At 40.6% G+C, this 14756-nt stretch overlaps 1 protein-coding gene across 2 annotated transcripts in view; it reads right to left on the minus strand.

Moving 5' to 3' along the window:
- Positions 1-14756, minus strand: part of LOC119894156 (anoctamin-1-like) — a gene marked incomplete at its 5' end in the record, with an annotated part of 91599 nt that overhangs the window by 44047 nt on the left and 32796 nt on the right. Inside the window, 1 exon segment of one of the 2 annotated variants that reach the window (XM_038706719.1) lies at positions 12326-12337. Within the exon segment in view, the coding sequence (XP_038562647.1) occupies positions 12326-12337 (12 nt within the window). 2 annotated transcript variants of the gene reach the window in all.

Genomic DNA, 14756 nt, shown 5'->3' on the forward strand with positions numbered 1-14756 from the left:
AGATACACGTACCACAGAAAATTTGTGCACGTAGGTGAAACGTGCAGCGGGGGCTGCTTCGATAAAAGTCACTTCCAGTTGCCAGCAGGTGGCGCTATGACTGTGGGTGAATGTCAGCATGTACATGTGTTCAGGGCGGGACTCTCATCCTACATGTACACTTTGGTCCAGATGTGAGCATGTACACTGAAGTTACAACAACTTCCTGTGTCATGGCGAAGAGTTGATCTTTGACGCCACGCCACAGACACGCCATTGACAAAAACTCACAGATAGCACAACTTTTCATCTTTAATGCCTTTAGAAGGCACAGCAGAAATTTGAAGCCGGTCGCACTAAATCCCTAGGAGGAGTTTGTTAAAGTATGGAGTGTGTAAATCATCCACATACATATTTAACATAAAATTCAAAATGGCCGACTTCCTGTTGGTGGTATAATCTTAGCAAATTCAATAGGGACTTCGCACGGTCATGCTCGGGCCCTAAATATATATAATCTTAGCAAATTCAATAGGGACCTCGCACGGTCGTTCTCGTGTCCTAATAATCTTTACAAATTCAATAGGGACCTCACACCGTCGTGCTCGGGCCCTAATAAATAAAACATATAATCTTAGCAAATTCATTAGGGACCTCGCACGGTCGTACTCGGGCCCTAATAATAGGACTAGTAACAATAGTCGTTGCAGCAGAGGGTTCCGAGCAGGAACATGGGGGCAGCAGGTGACCCGCAGCCACAGATCCAGACTCCCCTGCTCCAGAGCCAAAAACACCTGCAGGAAGTGATAGGAGAAGAGAGGAGAGGGACGAGAAAGCACAAGACTACCGGAAAGGGGAGAAGTTGTGTTAGTAACATGCAATAATGGGATGAGGTTGCATAGAGGGAGAGAAAGTAGAGGAGAGAGGAGCTCAGTGCATCATAGGAAATCCCCCGGCAGTCTAGGCCTATAGCAGCATAACTAAGGGATGGTTCAGGACTCACCTGAGCCAGCCCTAACTATAGGCTTTATCAAAGAGGAACGTCTTAAGCCTACTCTTAAATGTGGAGATGGTGTCTGCCTCCTGAACCCAAACTGGAACCTGGTTCCACAGGAGAGGAGCTTGATACCAGCTTAGAGCAGTTCCTTTAATGCCAATAAAATGTTCCAGTCTCTGTCAAGTCCTTTGTCTGATGCAATAAGGAGATCGTTAGTAATTTTCACCAGAGCTGTCCCTGTGCTATGATGAGCTCTAAATCCTGACTAAAAATCCTCAAATAAACTATTGCTATGTAGAAAGTCACACAGCTGTTTAGCAACTGCTTTCTCCAGAACCTTAGAGAGAAATGGAAGGTTAGATATAGGTCTATAGTTGGCTAAAACATCCGGATCAAGTTTGGGCTTCAGAAGAGGTTTAATTACTGCTACTTTAAAGTACTGTGGTACATAGTCTGTTGATAAAGATCTAGTATAGAAGTGCTGACTCAGGGTAAAACATCTTTAAGCAACCTAGTTGGAATGGGATCGAAGAGGCAGGTTGATGGTTTAGATGAAGAAATTATTGAAGTTAGTTGGTAAAGATTGAGGGAAGCAAAACAGTCTAAACATGTATCTGGTTCTACAGCTGTTTCTAAGGTTCCTGAGTTAAGAGATAAGTTGGTGCCAGCTGAGGGCAGGTCTTGGTGAATTTTGTTTCTAATAGCTAGAATTTTATCATTAAAGAAGCTCATGAAGTCATAACTACTGAGAGCTATGGGAATACTTGGCTCAATAGAGCTGTGACTCTCTGTCAGCCTGGCTACAGTGCTGAAAAGAAACCTGGGGTTGTTCCTATTTTCCTCTATTAATGACGAGTAGTACGCTGCTCTGGCATTACGGAGGGCCTTCCTATAAGTTTTAAGACTATCTTGCCAAATTAAAGGAGAATTTTCCACTTTGGTGGAACGCCAATTCCTCTCAAGTTTCCGCGATATTTGCTTTAATTTGCGAGTTTCAGTATTATACCATGGAGCTAACCGTCTTTGTTTTAGTATTTTCTTTTTTAGATGGGCTACAGAGTCGAGTGTCATTCGCAGCGAGCCTGCAGCACTATCAACAAGATGATCGATTTGGGAGGGACTGAAATTAGCATAGGAGTCCTCTGTGACTTTGAATTTAGAGCTGATGGAATCGCATCCTTAAATTTAGCTACAGCACTATCAGACAGACATCTTGTATAGAAATTCTTGCCCAATGGCGTGTAGTTCAGCAATACAAACTCAAAAGTTATCAAACAGTGGTCGGACAAAGAGGTATTCTGTGGGAACACTATTAAATGTTCAATTTCAATACCATATACCAAAACAAGGTCGAGGGTGTGGTTAAAACAGTGAGTCGGTTCATGAACACACAAGCCAATGGAATCTAATAGAGAGATAAACGCAGTACTGAAGCTGTCATTCTCAACATCCACATGAATATTAAAATCCCCTAAAATAATAACTTTGTCTGTTTTAAGGACTAAAGTTGACAAAAACTCTGCAAATTCTAGTGATTTCCAACTTGGGTGTGAAAGACCAAGAACAAGGCTTTCAAATGACTTATAGTTTAGTTTAGGTTTAGAGCTGATTAGTAGGCTAGAGTCGAAGATAGCTGCAATTCCACCTCCCTGGCGTGTGCCTCGAGGAATGTGAATATTAATATGACTGGGAGGGGTGGATTCATTTAGGCTAACATATTCTCCATCACCCAGCCAGGTCTCAGTAAGACAAAATAAATTAATATCATAATCTGATATTAGTTCATTTACTAGTACACCTTTAGAAGAGAGAGATCTTATGTTTAAGTCCACATTCCAATTTTCCTATTAGTTTGCACTATTGCTCTTGTGGTTTTAATTTTTATGAGGTTTTTATGCACAGCTCCTCTTCTGTTTACCTTTGATTTAAATAATTTCAATGGTCGGGGGGCAGACACTGTCACTATAGGATTTTCACTAAGTAACTCCTGAAATGGAGGAGCAGAGAAGTGTGTTAGACTGCGACTCTGCGTAGGGTTTTGGGTGGGTAACTGCTGAATTAGAAGGGCAGAGAAGTGTGTTAGACTGCGACTCTGCGTAGGGTTTTGGGTGGGTAACTGCTGAATTAGAAGGGCAGAGAAGTGTGTTAGACTGCGACTCTGCGTAGGGTTTTGGGTGGGTAACTGCTGAAAAAGAAGGGCAGAGAAGTGTGTTAGAATGCGACTCTGCCTCCTGGTCTCAACTCTGGGTTGTCATGGATTTGGTCCACTAATAAACTTGGCCAGATTTCTAGAAATGAGAGCTGCTCCTTCCCAAGTGGGATGGATGCCGTCTCTCCGAATCAGACCAGGTCTTCCCCAGAAAGTCTGCCAATGATCTACAAAGCCCACATTGTTTGCTGGACACCACCTCGACAACCAGCGGCGGAATGACGACATGCGGCTATACATGTCATCACTGGTAAGATTTGGCAGGGGTCCAGAGAAAACTACGGTGTCCGACATAGTTTTTGCATATGTACACACCGACTCAACATTAATCTTAGTGACCTCCGATTGGCGTAACCGGGAGTCATTAACGCCGACGTGAATAACAATCTTACTGTATTTACGTTTATCCTTAGCCAGCAGTTTCAAATAAGACTCAATGTCGCCTGCTCTGGCCCCAGGGATGCACTTAACTATGGTCGCTGGTTTCGCTAACTTCACGTTTCTCAAAATGGAGCTGCCAATGATCAGAGTTGGTTTCTCAGCAGTTGTGTCGCTGAGTGGGGAAAATCTGTTAGAAATGCGAACAGGTTGATGGTGCCCCGTGGACTTTGAATGCTTACGACTATTCCTCCTTCGGACAGTCACCTGGCCTCCCCTTACTGGCTGCACAGGGGATGCCAGGGGACGGCTAACACAGGCTAACTCAGGCCGTTCCGCACCGACTACCGGGGACTGGCTAGCTACAGTAGCTAAAGACTGATCTACCAAGGTGCGGAGCCGGACTTCTAAATCACTGAGCCTCGCCTCCATGTCTATAAATAAACTACACTTATTAAACGTACTATTATCGCTAAAGGAGGCAGAGGAGTAACTGAACATCTAACACACCGAGCAGGAGAATGTAGGAGAGAGAGAGGTAGAAGGAGAAGCCATTGCTAGCTGCTAAGCTAAAGTCGCTAACGGCTAAGCTAAATTACTGTAGCGTCAGCTACCAAAACTTTTGAATTATAACTTTGAACTATAAGATTGAACAGCAGTCACTAAAAAGATGAACTGTGAAGAACTGTGAGTGCTTAGGCAAAATTACTGTAAGAATAAGTGTTTAGCGGACAGTTGGCTGCTGTAATCTAACAAATGTAACTGTTATTTAGCAAGAGCAACATAACACGGTACCAACACACAAGCACCGGAAATGGACAAATGAGTCGACATGCTTACCGCAGTACATCAGCAACCAGTCATCTACACAACACCACCAATCTCAGCCCAAGTCAGCTATAACACAAACAACAAGATGCGTTTAGCAACTAGTAGCTAGCTGTAGTCTCACGCTGAAATCCCGTGGGAACTCAGTTATTGCCGGAAAAAGGTAAATAGCAGTGTGCAGTTGGGGTGAGCGTAGTGTGTGAAGAGTGAAGATCGGAGTTGCTCACTCACAAGTGAAGAAGAAATGGTTCGCGCTTGTGCCGTTCCGAATTGTGGCAACAGAATGCGAAAATACAAGAACTTACATTTTCATCGTCTTCCTTTCCATGACCTTGAGATTCTGCAGTTGTGGCTAGTTGTACTTCAACTTGATGTGCAAACTCCCATACAAATACTACGCGCTAAAGATTACCGCATTTTCAGCGAACACTTTGACAAGGATGACTACACAGACACAACACAGTGGGGCTGGTTGAAGAAAAATGCCATTCCGTGGATGACGAAGGGTGCAACCACTGTGGAGGTAATGTAAACTTTATTTATCCTTACATTTGGGCACACATGACTTGAGGAGAGATGTGCAGTAATAAATGTTTTTGTAGTCTTATTTGCAAAACTAATTATTTCACTAGCTTCTATATCTTCAATTATATTTGTGTTGTGCTAATTTCTGTGAGAATACAATGGACATGCTAGAGAGAAAAAAGTGTGTGGGAGGGTGCAGTATGGGGGAGGGGGAGGTGTGTGATGATCACACAGGCTATGACCTCTCTGGGAAAATACTGTCCAAATGACCACACTAAATGATAGATATACATACAAATACCAAATGTTACTGTGTTATGCAGTTGAATAAAGCTATTATTTTCTTTATTATTACTTCCTACTTATTCAGGAGACTGATGCTACTGCTGTGCCCCTGAATGAATCACAATTAGCTGGAGTACCACAGACAACTCCAAAGAAAACTCTCCAAAGAGAAAGTGAATCCAGATCAAGCCGGTCTGGTCTGTCCTCCTGCTTAACCCTACTTCTCTCTGGTCCAGAGACATCATCTGTAAGACCTCACACAAAGCCTTCACTAACTGGGACATATATAGCACAACCTCTTTCATGGGAACCAGGGTGCTATAGCATCATATTTGTCTGTCCCCAACACAGCCAGTGGAAATGTGGCACAAGTGAGTTGAATGGCTTTTCTTTTGAGCCTGTACTACTGTTATTTGGCTCAGGAGGTAGAGCAGATTGACCGTTAATTGGAAGGTCAGCGGTTCAATCCCTGGCTCCCCCTGGTTGCGTGTCGAAGTGTCCTTGGGCAAGATACTGAACCCCGATTTGCCCCTGGTGGCTGTTCCGCCAGTGTGTGAATGCTAATTTCCGTTTGAGCACTTAGGCTAAGTGTATGAATGTGAATGCAGATGTAGTGTAAAAGTGCTTTGAGTGTCTGAAAAGACTAGAAAGGCGCTATACAAGTACGGAGCATTTACATTTACATGGCAGCCAAATCCGAGTTCTTTGGACATGCTTGAATGATCACCCTGGAAGTTGGGTAAGCATTTTGCTGGAAATGTAAATCATAACTCCAGGACTTATAAGAGAAATGATTCTGATTATTCTGATTATACTGGCATATATATGGCAACCCTACAACATAGTTACCAGTTCGTCTCTGCTTTTTTCTCACAACAGGTTTCAGCAGCAAATACTGTACATATTCATTTCAAGATGATGCCACAAAAGAGATCATTCATTTTGAATTGGTTCAGGTAAATTATCTACTATGTTTTGTAACACCAAATTATGTAAGTGTTTTCAAAAACAAATGTAGACATGCTTTGTCTGATCCGTCAATATTATTCTCTAGGTTACAGAAACAACCAGCTCGGTTGCTATGGAGGTGTTGGGATTTCAGAGGGGTCTGGATTATTTGCTTGACAGGGGTGTGGTTGTTGGTGTTGTAACCACTGACAGATCGCCATCCGTCCGCAAACTCATGAAGGACAACTACACTAGCATCCAACATGAACTTGATCCCTGGCATGTGAGCAAAAGTAGGTAAATTTAGTGGAAAAGACACTCAATTGTTTTTACCTCACAAGATAAGTGTGTTCTCTTTCATTTTATCACTAACTTTTTAGATGTAATGTTTTGTACAGGTGTGAAGAAGAAACTTGTACTACAATCTAATTTTTATAGGAATGTGTACGAACATGGAAGTCGCTTCTGCACCACATATGTGACATTCACCGGTGGTAGGAGGATGGTGCTCAGTACACCTGCCATCACACAACCCTGACAGAGGATGAACAGAGGCGTAAAAGGTGGCTGAGACCAGATTCATCAGCTTTTGTGGCACTGAAGGGAGTGGTGTTGGACAAAAATCTCCATAGAGACTTGAGGCAGATGTCACTCTTCAAGCATACTGGTATCTATTTACATTAATTCAAATATTTTTCCAGTCATGATGATTATTGTTGCAACATCTATACATTTTTTTTAGAGAAGCAGTTTTGTTTCATTACTACCTACAATGCAATAATACCAGTTACACTGGATCATTGAGTGTGTTATATTACATTTATACAGGATCTTTCGAGGTGTACCATCAGGTCATACTGAAGTATGCTGAGAAGCGACAACAGCATGAGGGCTCGTACCCAACTCGCAATAGTAGACCATAATAGCAACGTTGGGAGACCACAGGTGAAGACAAAAGAAGGTATCTTATAATATATGCTCATTTATATCAATATGTTTTACATGACAACATCACATTCATTGTATACTACCTAGTCTCTTCAGGTTTTCCATGGAGATGCTGTATTTAATTTGTAATTTCATGTATTTTAGGACAACCACGGTACAAAGCTGTATACTCAAGACAGAGTCAGCAATGGGTTGCAAAACCCATGTTGGGTTGTGATCTTCGTCATGATCTTGTTGTGCGTGTGCTGAGGAGGAGAGAGGACGCTACTGTCATCTTCTCCGACACTTTACCCCCTCGTAAACCAGGACCAAGGAAATTGCTCCAGAACATCCCTCCAATTCCAAGGCCGGACAAGGGTGATCTGGTTGCTCATACCAAATCTCGGTTTTGAGCTTGGCAACACCATTGTTAAATGACCATTTTGACATTTTTTATATAAAGCTTACACTGTTCTGTAATTTATTGTTGTAAAATAAAGTTTTGTTTGTAACTGTAATACTGTGTTCTTATAGTTCGAGTAAAAACACAGGAGCACAAGAACTTTGATTTACTATCTTTATTATAATGAATGACATCATGTAATCTTTTTGAACATGCACAATGTACAATTCAGACCAGAACATTTATCTCCTCTGCCTCCTGAAATCTAATGTAAGTACCAGTGGGGGAGGGATACTTTCTTCTGATCACTGATACAACACAGCTAGGTAATGGTCTTCTACTGCCAGGCCCAAGGCACTCTCCTTTTAGTGCCCATTCTAGCACAACACGGTAGGCCACCAGTCTGCATTGGCTATAGGGAATGGGGGTAGGGGAAGAGAGAACAGACGTTTGGTCAGTTCACTAGCGAAGTGGCTAATGTATTTACAGAAAAACAAAATTAAATACTAATAAAAGGCTAAGGAAAAGGTATATGTCATGTAATCAATCAGATATTCAACTCACTCTATGGATAGCTGCCCATTTAGTCCCTCCGGTTTTGACAGAAAGTGTCCAGGACTGCCTTTTGGATAAGAGCAGGCAATTCCTCGGTACAGGTGACAAATTTTTTGTTACCTGGCTGTATGAGATCCCACTCTTTACAGCACAGGCTTTCTTCCTCGGTAGGCATTGGGTCACAACACCTACACAAACACCACCAGTGGTCCGAAATCCGTGTCCTTGAAGCATATGCTTCATCTGCCAGTTGCCCCTCTGTCTGTCTCCTTCTTTCCAATTCTTGTGAGGCTAGTTCTTCGTCTGTATACTCGGTTTGAATAAATAAGGAAGACCATCAAACTCAAAAGCCTCTTACATGTGTTCAAAATCTTCTATATTCTCCATAGTTACGTTACTCTAAGCTTCTTCACTTGTGAGCAACTCCGATCTTCACTTCCGATCTTCTGAGTTCCCACGGGATTTCAGCACAACAGTTAGCCGTCTAAAACACTATTTAGGTGAATTTAAACAATGGCTAAGTTGCTAAACGTATCTTGTTGTCATGTAAGGGCCCTGTTCATGCTGGACAGACATTTTAATTGCATTTAGTGTCTGTTAAGAGGCACAAAGACACACTTTATGTATATGCCCCCATAACTGCCGTTTTAGCTGAGTGGGAGCTCTGGGCATTAGCTGTAGCAGGTCTGTGTTGCAAGCACCAATCGGGTTCGTTTTTTTTTCTATAGACAGTTCTCACAAAAGTATAACGATCAAGATTAACTTAAAAATTGCGCAGAGTTCTCCTTTAACATTGACAGCAACATTGCCCAGCACCATTGCTCTAAAAGTTGCTCTGTGTATCATCAGCTTTATCTTAAAGAGTTCATAGTACCTTATAAGCCTACTAGAACACTGCACCCCCATAATGCAGGGTTACTTGTGGATCCTGTAGTCTCCAAAAACAGACACCATTTCCACAATTAAGAGTAGGCTTAAAGTGCAATTTATACTTCTGCGTCAAATCGACGGCGTAGCCTCTGCATAGCCCCCTACCCTACGCTGTCACCTCCGGCGTAGCCTGACGTGCACCTCCTCAAAAATGTAACTACACGTCGAGGCGACACGGACCATAAGATCTGTGATTGGTTGGCTGGGTAGCCTCGCAATGCTTCCGAGCCGTCAGGAAGTGCCCGTGCTTTGAAGTAACTTTTACTAGCGGCCAAAACAGCAGCTGTAACACGGTGGATCAATATATTTGACCGTCACAAGCCGAGCGAAATGACTCGTTTAACTATCAGAATGTGATCCACTCGGTCGATAACATTTGAAAAGGCGATACCAGCCACACGTATACAATTTTACCCCCATTCACGTTAGGGCTAAACCGGAAGTTAGCCTGCTCGGCCAGCAAAAGACGCTGTAGCGCTACCGCCGACTAGTGTTTGGGGATGTAATTACAGATTGACGGACACACGGACGCACGAGTATAAATGCCTGGCTACGTACATAGCCTACGGCGTAGATACACACGTAGCCCTGACGCAAGAGTATAAATCAAGCTTAAGACTTTCCACTTTGATAAAGCTTATAGTTAGGGCTGGCTCAGGTGATCTCTGAACCATCACTTAGTTATGCTGTAATACACCCCGATTGCCAGGAGACTTCCCATGATGCACTAAGCTCCTATGTCCTCCTCTTTCTCTCCCTCTGTATGCAACCTCATCCCATTAATGCATGTTCCTAACTTAACTTCTTTTTGTACTTTCTTGTTCCACTCCTCTCTCCTCAATCTATGATTGCAACCTGCTGCCCCCATGTTCCTGCTTGACAACCGCTGATACAATTATTAATTAATTCAGTAGTATAGAGTATATACTATATAGTTATTTTTGACTAATAATAGGTTGTAAAAATAGTGATAGCAATCGAAAACCAGTCAAGGCAGATGGCTGCCCACCCTGAGTCTAGGTTCTGTTCAAGGTCTGTATCTGCTACAAGGGAGTTTTTCCTTGCCTGTCTCACCAATTGCTTGTTCATGGTGGGGCTTTTGGGGTCTCTGTTATTAATATTACAAAGAGTGCGGTCTAGAAATGCTCTATGAAAGTTTTAATTAGATCTTCTTAGAACTTCTGTTATGAAGTTATGTACTATATAAAATTGAACCCCCTACTCTCTCACCCACCATCCACCCATGAACCTCCCTGACCATCCCTTCATGGTCAACCAAGAGGTGGCAGTTGTTTTCTCTGACAGCTTCAGGGATACAGAACAGACCAACATCATTTAGTGAGCACAACAGTAGAGTCCAGGCATACTCACCTACCTGAACCACTGCAAGTGCTTTAATATAAAATAGATTTGAAAAGAAACATTGTGTAGGAAAAGGAAGTGAACAGACACATCTAAAAAGCGTGAACAGAAGGAAACAAGTGATATCACAACAACTTGATATCACATTGCTTAAAGACAGCAGTTTTTATGGAACCTGGGAGTGGCATTTTTCTGTGGCAATTTATATGACCATTTTTGAGTCTGTAGTTTGTGTGTTGTATTATAAATATATTTGAAGATGATCCTATTGGCATTATTTGTTCATTTCCTGTTGTAGTATATGGTTGTCTTGCCTCCATCCCAGGCTCCATTCAGTGCAACTGTCAGAGAGAGAAGCAACAGTGATAAAGCTAGCTAAGTAATATTGAAATGAAGCAAATGAAGCCCTTTGTTATGTTGTATGGTCTCTCACATCTGGAGTGTGATAAAGTGTTTGAAACAATTAGCTGACAAAAAAATAATTTCAGTTTTAACCATGATTGGGGGGAATTTGGACTTTCTGCATCACATGCACACATTGTTACTGCATCTTCTTCTTGTGTTAATGCATGGTGTTTGTACATACATCTACACTTATGGCCACTGGGCAAGTTGATATTTGGAGAACAACAGCAAACATAATGCTACAAACATATACATTTTTAGATATATATTTGCAGATATATAAAGAATGCATAAGCATGATCCATGCATATGCAATTTTGCATATAAACTGGGTTTTTTTTATAAAACTAGAATGTGCAGAGAGAATGTGTTCATGTCATATATTATTCAGAAGAGTCTAAACATGGTTTTCTGGAACAGTGTAAGCGTGATATAATATTAATATTAAACATTATTGTTTGGGATGTTAGCCAATTTCAGTGAATGTGGTCATTCATGTATGTTTGTTAATATTGTGATATTTTATAAAAGGTGTATGCACGTGGCCCCCAATGTAGAAAATTGGTAATCGTACCTACTGTTTCATTGCCAGGGGTCAGGTTTTTGTGATCTTCACTACCAAGTTATTTATCTTGGTGCACTGTCCTTTTAGACAAATTTTGGAAGTGTCTGAAGGGCAGCTCTAACCACGATTATTATAGTTTTGGATTTTTAATTAGTTTTTATTTTTATTTCGTTTTGACTTTTTTTATTCAATTTCAGTTTAGTTTTAAGTTTTAAGTTTTTTAGTTTTTAACGTGAATTTGATAGTTTGGTTTTCATTTTTTGAAAATGCTTAGTTTTAGTTTAGTTTTTATTAGTTTTAGTGTTAGTTTTAGTCTTTGTCGCTGCACGATGCCAAGCTCAGTTCAGTTTAGTTCAGTCCAGTTTAGTTTATTCTCAAAACATTAAAATGCAGGTACGCAGAAATGCAAATGCAGATTTGTGAAAAGGGACACCTTTTCACAAATCTGCATTATTTCTAATGATTGTACTTGCATTTTAATGTTTTGTGAATAAATTAAACTGGACTGAACTAACCTGAACGGGGCTTGGCATCGTGCAGCGACAAAGACTAAAACTAACACTAAAACTAATAAAAACTAAACTAAAACTAAGCATTTTCATAAAATAAACTAAACTATCAAATTCACGTTAAAAACTAATTAAAACTAAACTGAAATTGAATACAGAAAGTCAAAACGAAATAAAAATAAAAACTAATAAAAAATCCAAAACTATAATAACCTTGTTTGTAGTGTGTAGATAATAAAGAATAAAACATTTATAACTGTGTTTATGAATGACTTACTAATGTGTATTAATGTGTGAACAATGCATTATAAATGATGAATTCTGTACTACTTAACTAATGCTTCATAGTGTAGTTATTATAAAGTGTTGCCGTTGTACCCATTGTAAGTAAAACAAATACTAAATTTTCAAGTACCACTTACAGTCTTGTGTGACATGTTATGATCAGAGGGTGGCAGCAGCAGAAAGACTATAAAGAGAAAGAAAAGGACATTATCTAGTAATAGAAATGTATCCAAACCTTGAGAGCTTCCTGTGAAAAATAAACCCAGAGAGAGAGGGGGAGGGAATATTAGTAAAAACAGCCAGGGTAACCTTAAGTGAATATACAATAAAATAAAGAGGATCGCTATTAAGGTGCATATCAACACCATAGACTTTACATTAAACACATATTAGTTTAGATTGAAGAGAACATGTTTTTGCTGCACTCATACAACAAGAAAGACAAGCAATCAGACCATCAGACAGGTCTGAAACAAACCCGCAGGTTAGTCAATATATATTTCCTAAACTGCAGATTTGGAGGAGAAAATGCTTCAGTTTTGACCTACTGCATTTACTATAACTGTGCATGCACACTTTTACTGTGCAATGAGGGATTATTAGCAACATTTCAAACACAGCACAATAGAGTTAATATTCTGCATGTTACCCAAATTGTTTGCTATTAAGATGATGGCATCGTGGGCCCCTGCTGACAATACATACAAAATGCACTCAAAATCCAAAAATGCTACATTTGTAAAGCACAAACAAAAACACGGTCCTTAAGGAATAGAGTAGTCAATCATAGCGTAAAACGTGTCATTTCCTGTTGCCAGCAGGTGGCGCTATGACTTTGAGTGAATATTGGCATATGGATGTGTTCAGTGCGGGACTGTTATGAATTTTGTTACAAGTCAAATTTGGTGCAGATGTGAGCATGTACACTAAACTTCCTGTTTTGTGGCGAATCATCGATTTTGGACGCCAGGCCACGGGCACGCTTGTGGATGAAAACTCTCCGTTTGCGAAAACCAGAGTTTTAATCGTCAATGGGTTTAGCTTGCACAGCGAAAATTTGAGACTGATTGGACTAATTCCCTCAGAGGTGTTCGTTAAAGTACATAGTGTAAAAAATGACCAATAAATCCAAAATGGCCAACTTCCTGTTGGGTGTCGGGCATCGCTCCAAGAGGCTTTTTGTACAGGTGCTTTGTAGGTGGTGCTAAGGAGCCATTTTGCCACGCCCATGCGCAAAACCCATAAAATACGAACATTTTTGCCGCGTCTGAATTATGTGCAAAGTTTGGTGAGTTTTCAAGTATGTGCAGGCCCCCTAAATTGAGGCTAACTTGCACCTCACACGTTTAGTGCTTGGGCCCAAATAATCCCTTAAATTTTTATCGGGACCTTGCACGGTTTGTGCTCGGGCCCTAAAAAAATCCCTTCAATTTCAAACAGGACCTCACACGTTTCATGCTCAGGCACTAATAATCCCTTCAGTTTCAAACGGGACCTCACATGTTCCATTCTCAGGCCCTAATAATCCCTTCACTTTCAAACGGGACCTCACATGTTTTGTGCTCGGGCCCTAATAATCCCTTCAGTTTCAATAATGACCTTGCACAGTTGGTGCTCGGGCCCTAAAAAATCCCTTCAGTTTCAACAGGGACCTTGCACAGTTCATGCTAATTATACCTCACCTTGAAAGTAGATGAGATCAGGCTATTAAGAGACCCAGCTCTTATAGCTGTCTCATGTTGAACAAGCCTAATGACATTGCTCATTCTGAATCAAACACGTGATGCTGAGAGGAGTCTAAAAACTAAAAGGGGTACTGTCATATCAGTAATTTAGGGTCAATTCAGGCATTTTTGATTAATTTAGCCTATTGGCTATGGGCACCAAAATGTCCAGAAATGGCCTTGCTGATGAAAGTTATCATCAATTACAAACATGCAAAGAGGTCTCTGCTAGTAATGCACCTATAGAGAACTATCACCTGAGTCTGCAGCTCCCCTTGGCTTTACAGAGCTTGTTTCAGCTCATAATTTAGCTGTACAACACATCATTCTTAATTAACAATAATAAGAATAATTCATTTAGCTGATGCTTTTGTCCAAAGCGACTTACAAATTGCTATATATGTCAGAGGTCACACCCTCTGGAGCAACTAGGAGTTAAGTTAGAGAGCTTAAAGACAAAGTAAATATTAGAATTACATTCGCTTTAACTTAAAAGTGATGTCAATAACTTGTTTCAGCTGCCTCCAAAGTGGCCAAAAATCAGTTATTGCAGGTTTAATGTTTGTGTTTTCACTTTTGTATGTGTTTTAATTTTCCTTACATTTCACTTAATGTAGCATTTTGGAGATTTGGAGTGCATTTCCTTAATGTTTGGGCTTTCACTTTTGTATGTGTTCTCTCCTAAGGGGCCACCATACGGAGTAAAAGGTAAAAGAAGTCATTTACTGCAACTCAAATTGAGCTTTCCTCTATATAGAGATGTAATTGCCAACTTGAATAAGGTAAAAAATTGTTAACCATATAAAATAAAAAAACAAACACAACTTACATGTAGATAAAAAAAATCTAAACATTGCCAAAATCTCTGACAAAAATAGCTAGGGTCAAGAAATGCAAGAATCACCGCTGTAATAACTGCAAACTATAAACAGCACAAAAACA

Source organism: Micropterus salmoides, unplaced genomic scaffold (genome assembly GCF_014851395.1).
Source record: "Micropterus salmoides isolate LMB-PRFRI ecotype aquatic unplaced genomic scaffold, ASM1485139v1 Ms_hic_scaffold_8, whole genome shotgun sequence".
In the NCBI taxonomy this organism is placed as follows: Eukaryota; Metazoa; Chordata; class Actinopteri; order Centrarchiformes; family Centrarchidae; genus Micropterus; species Micropterus salmoides.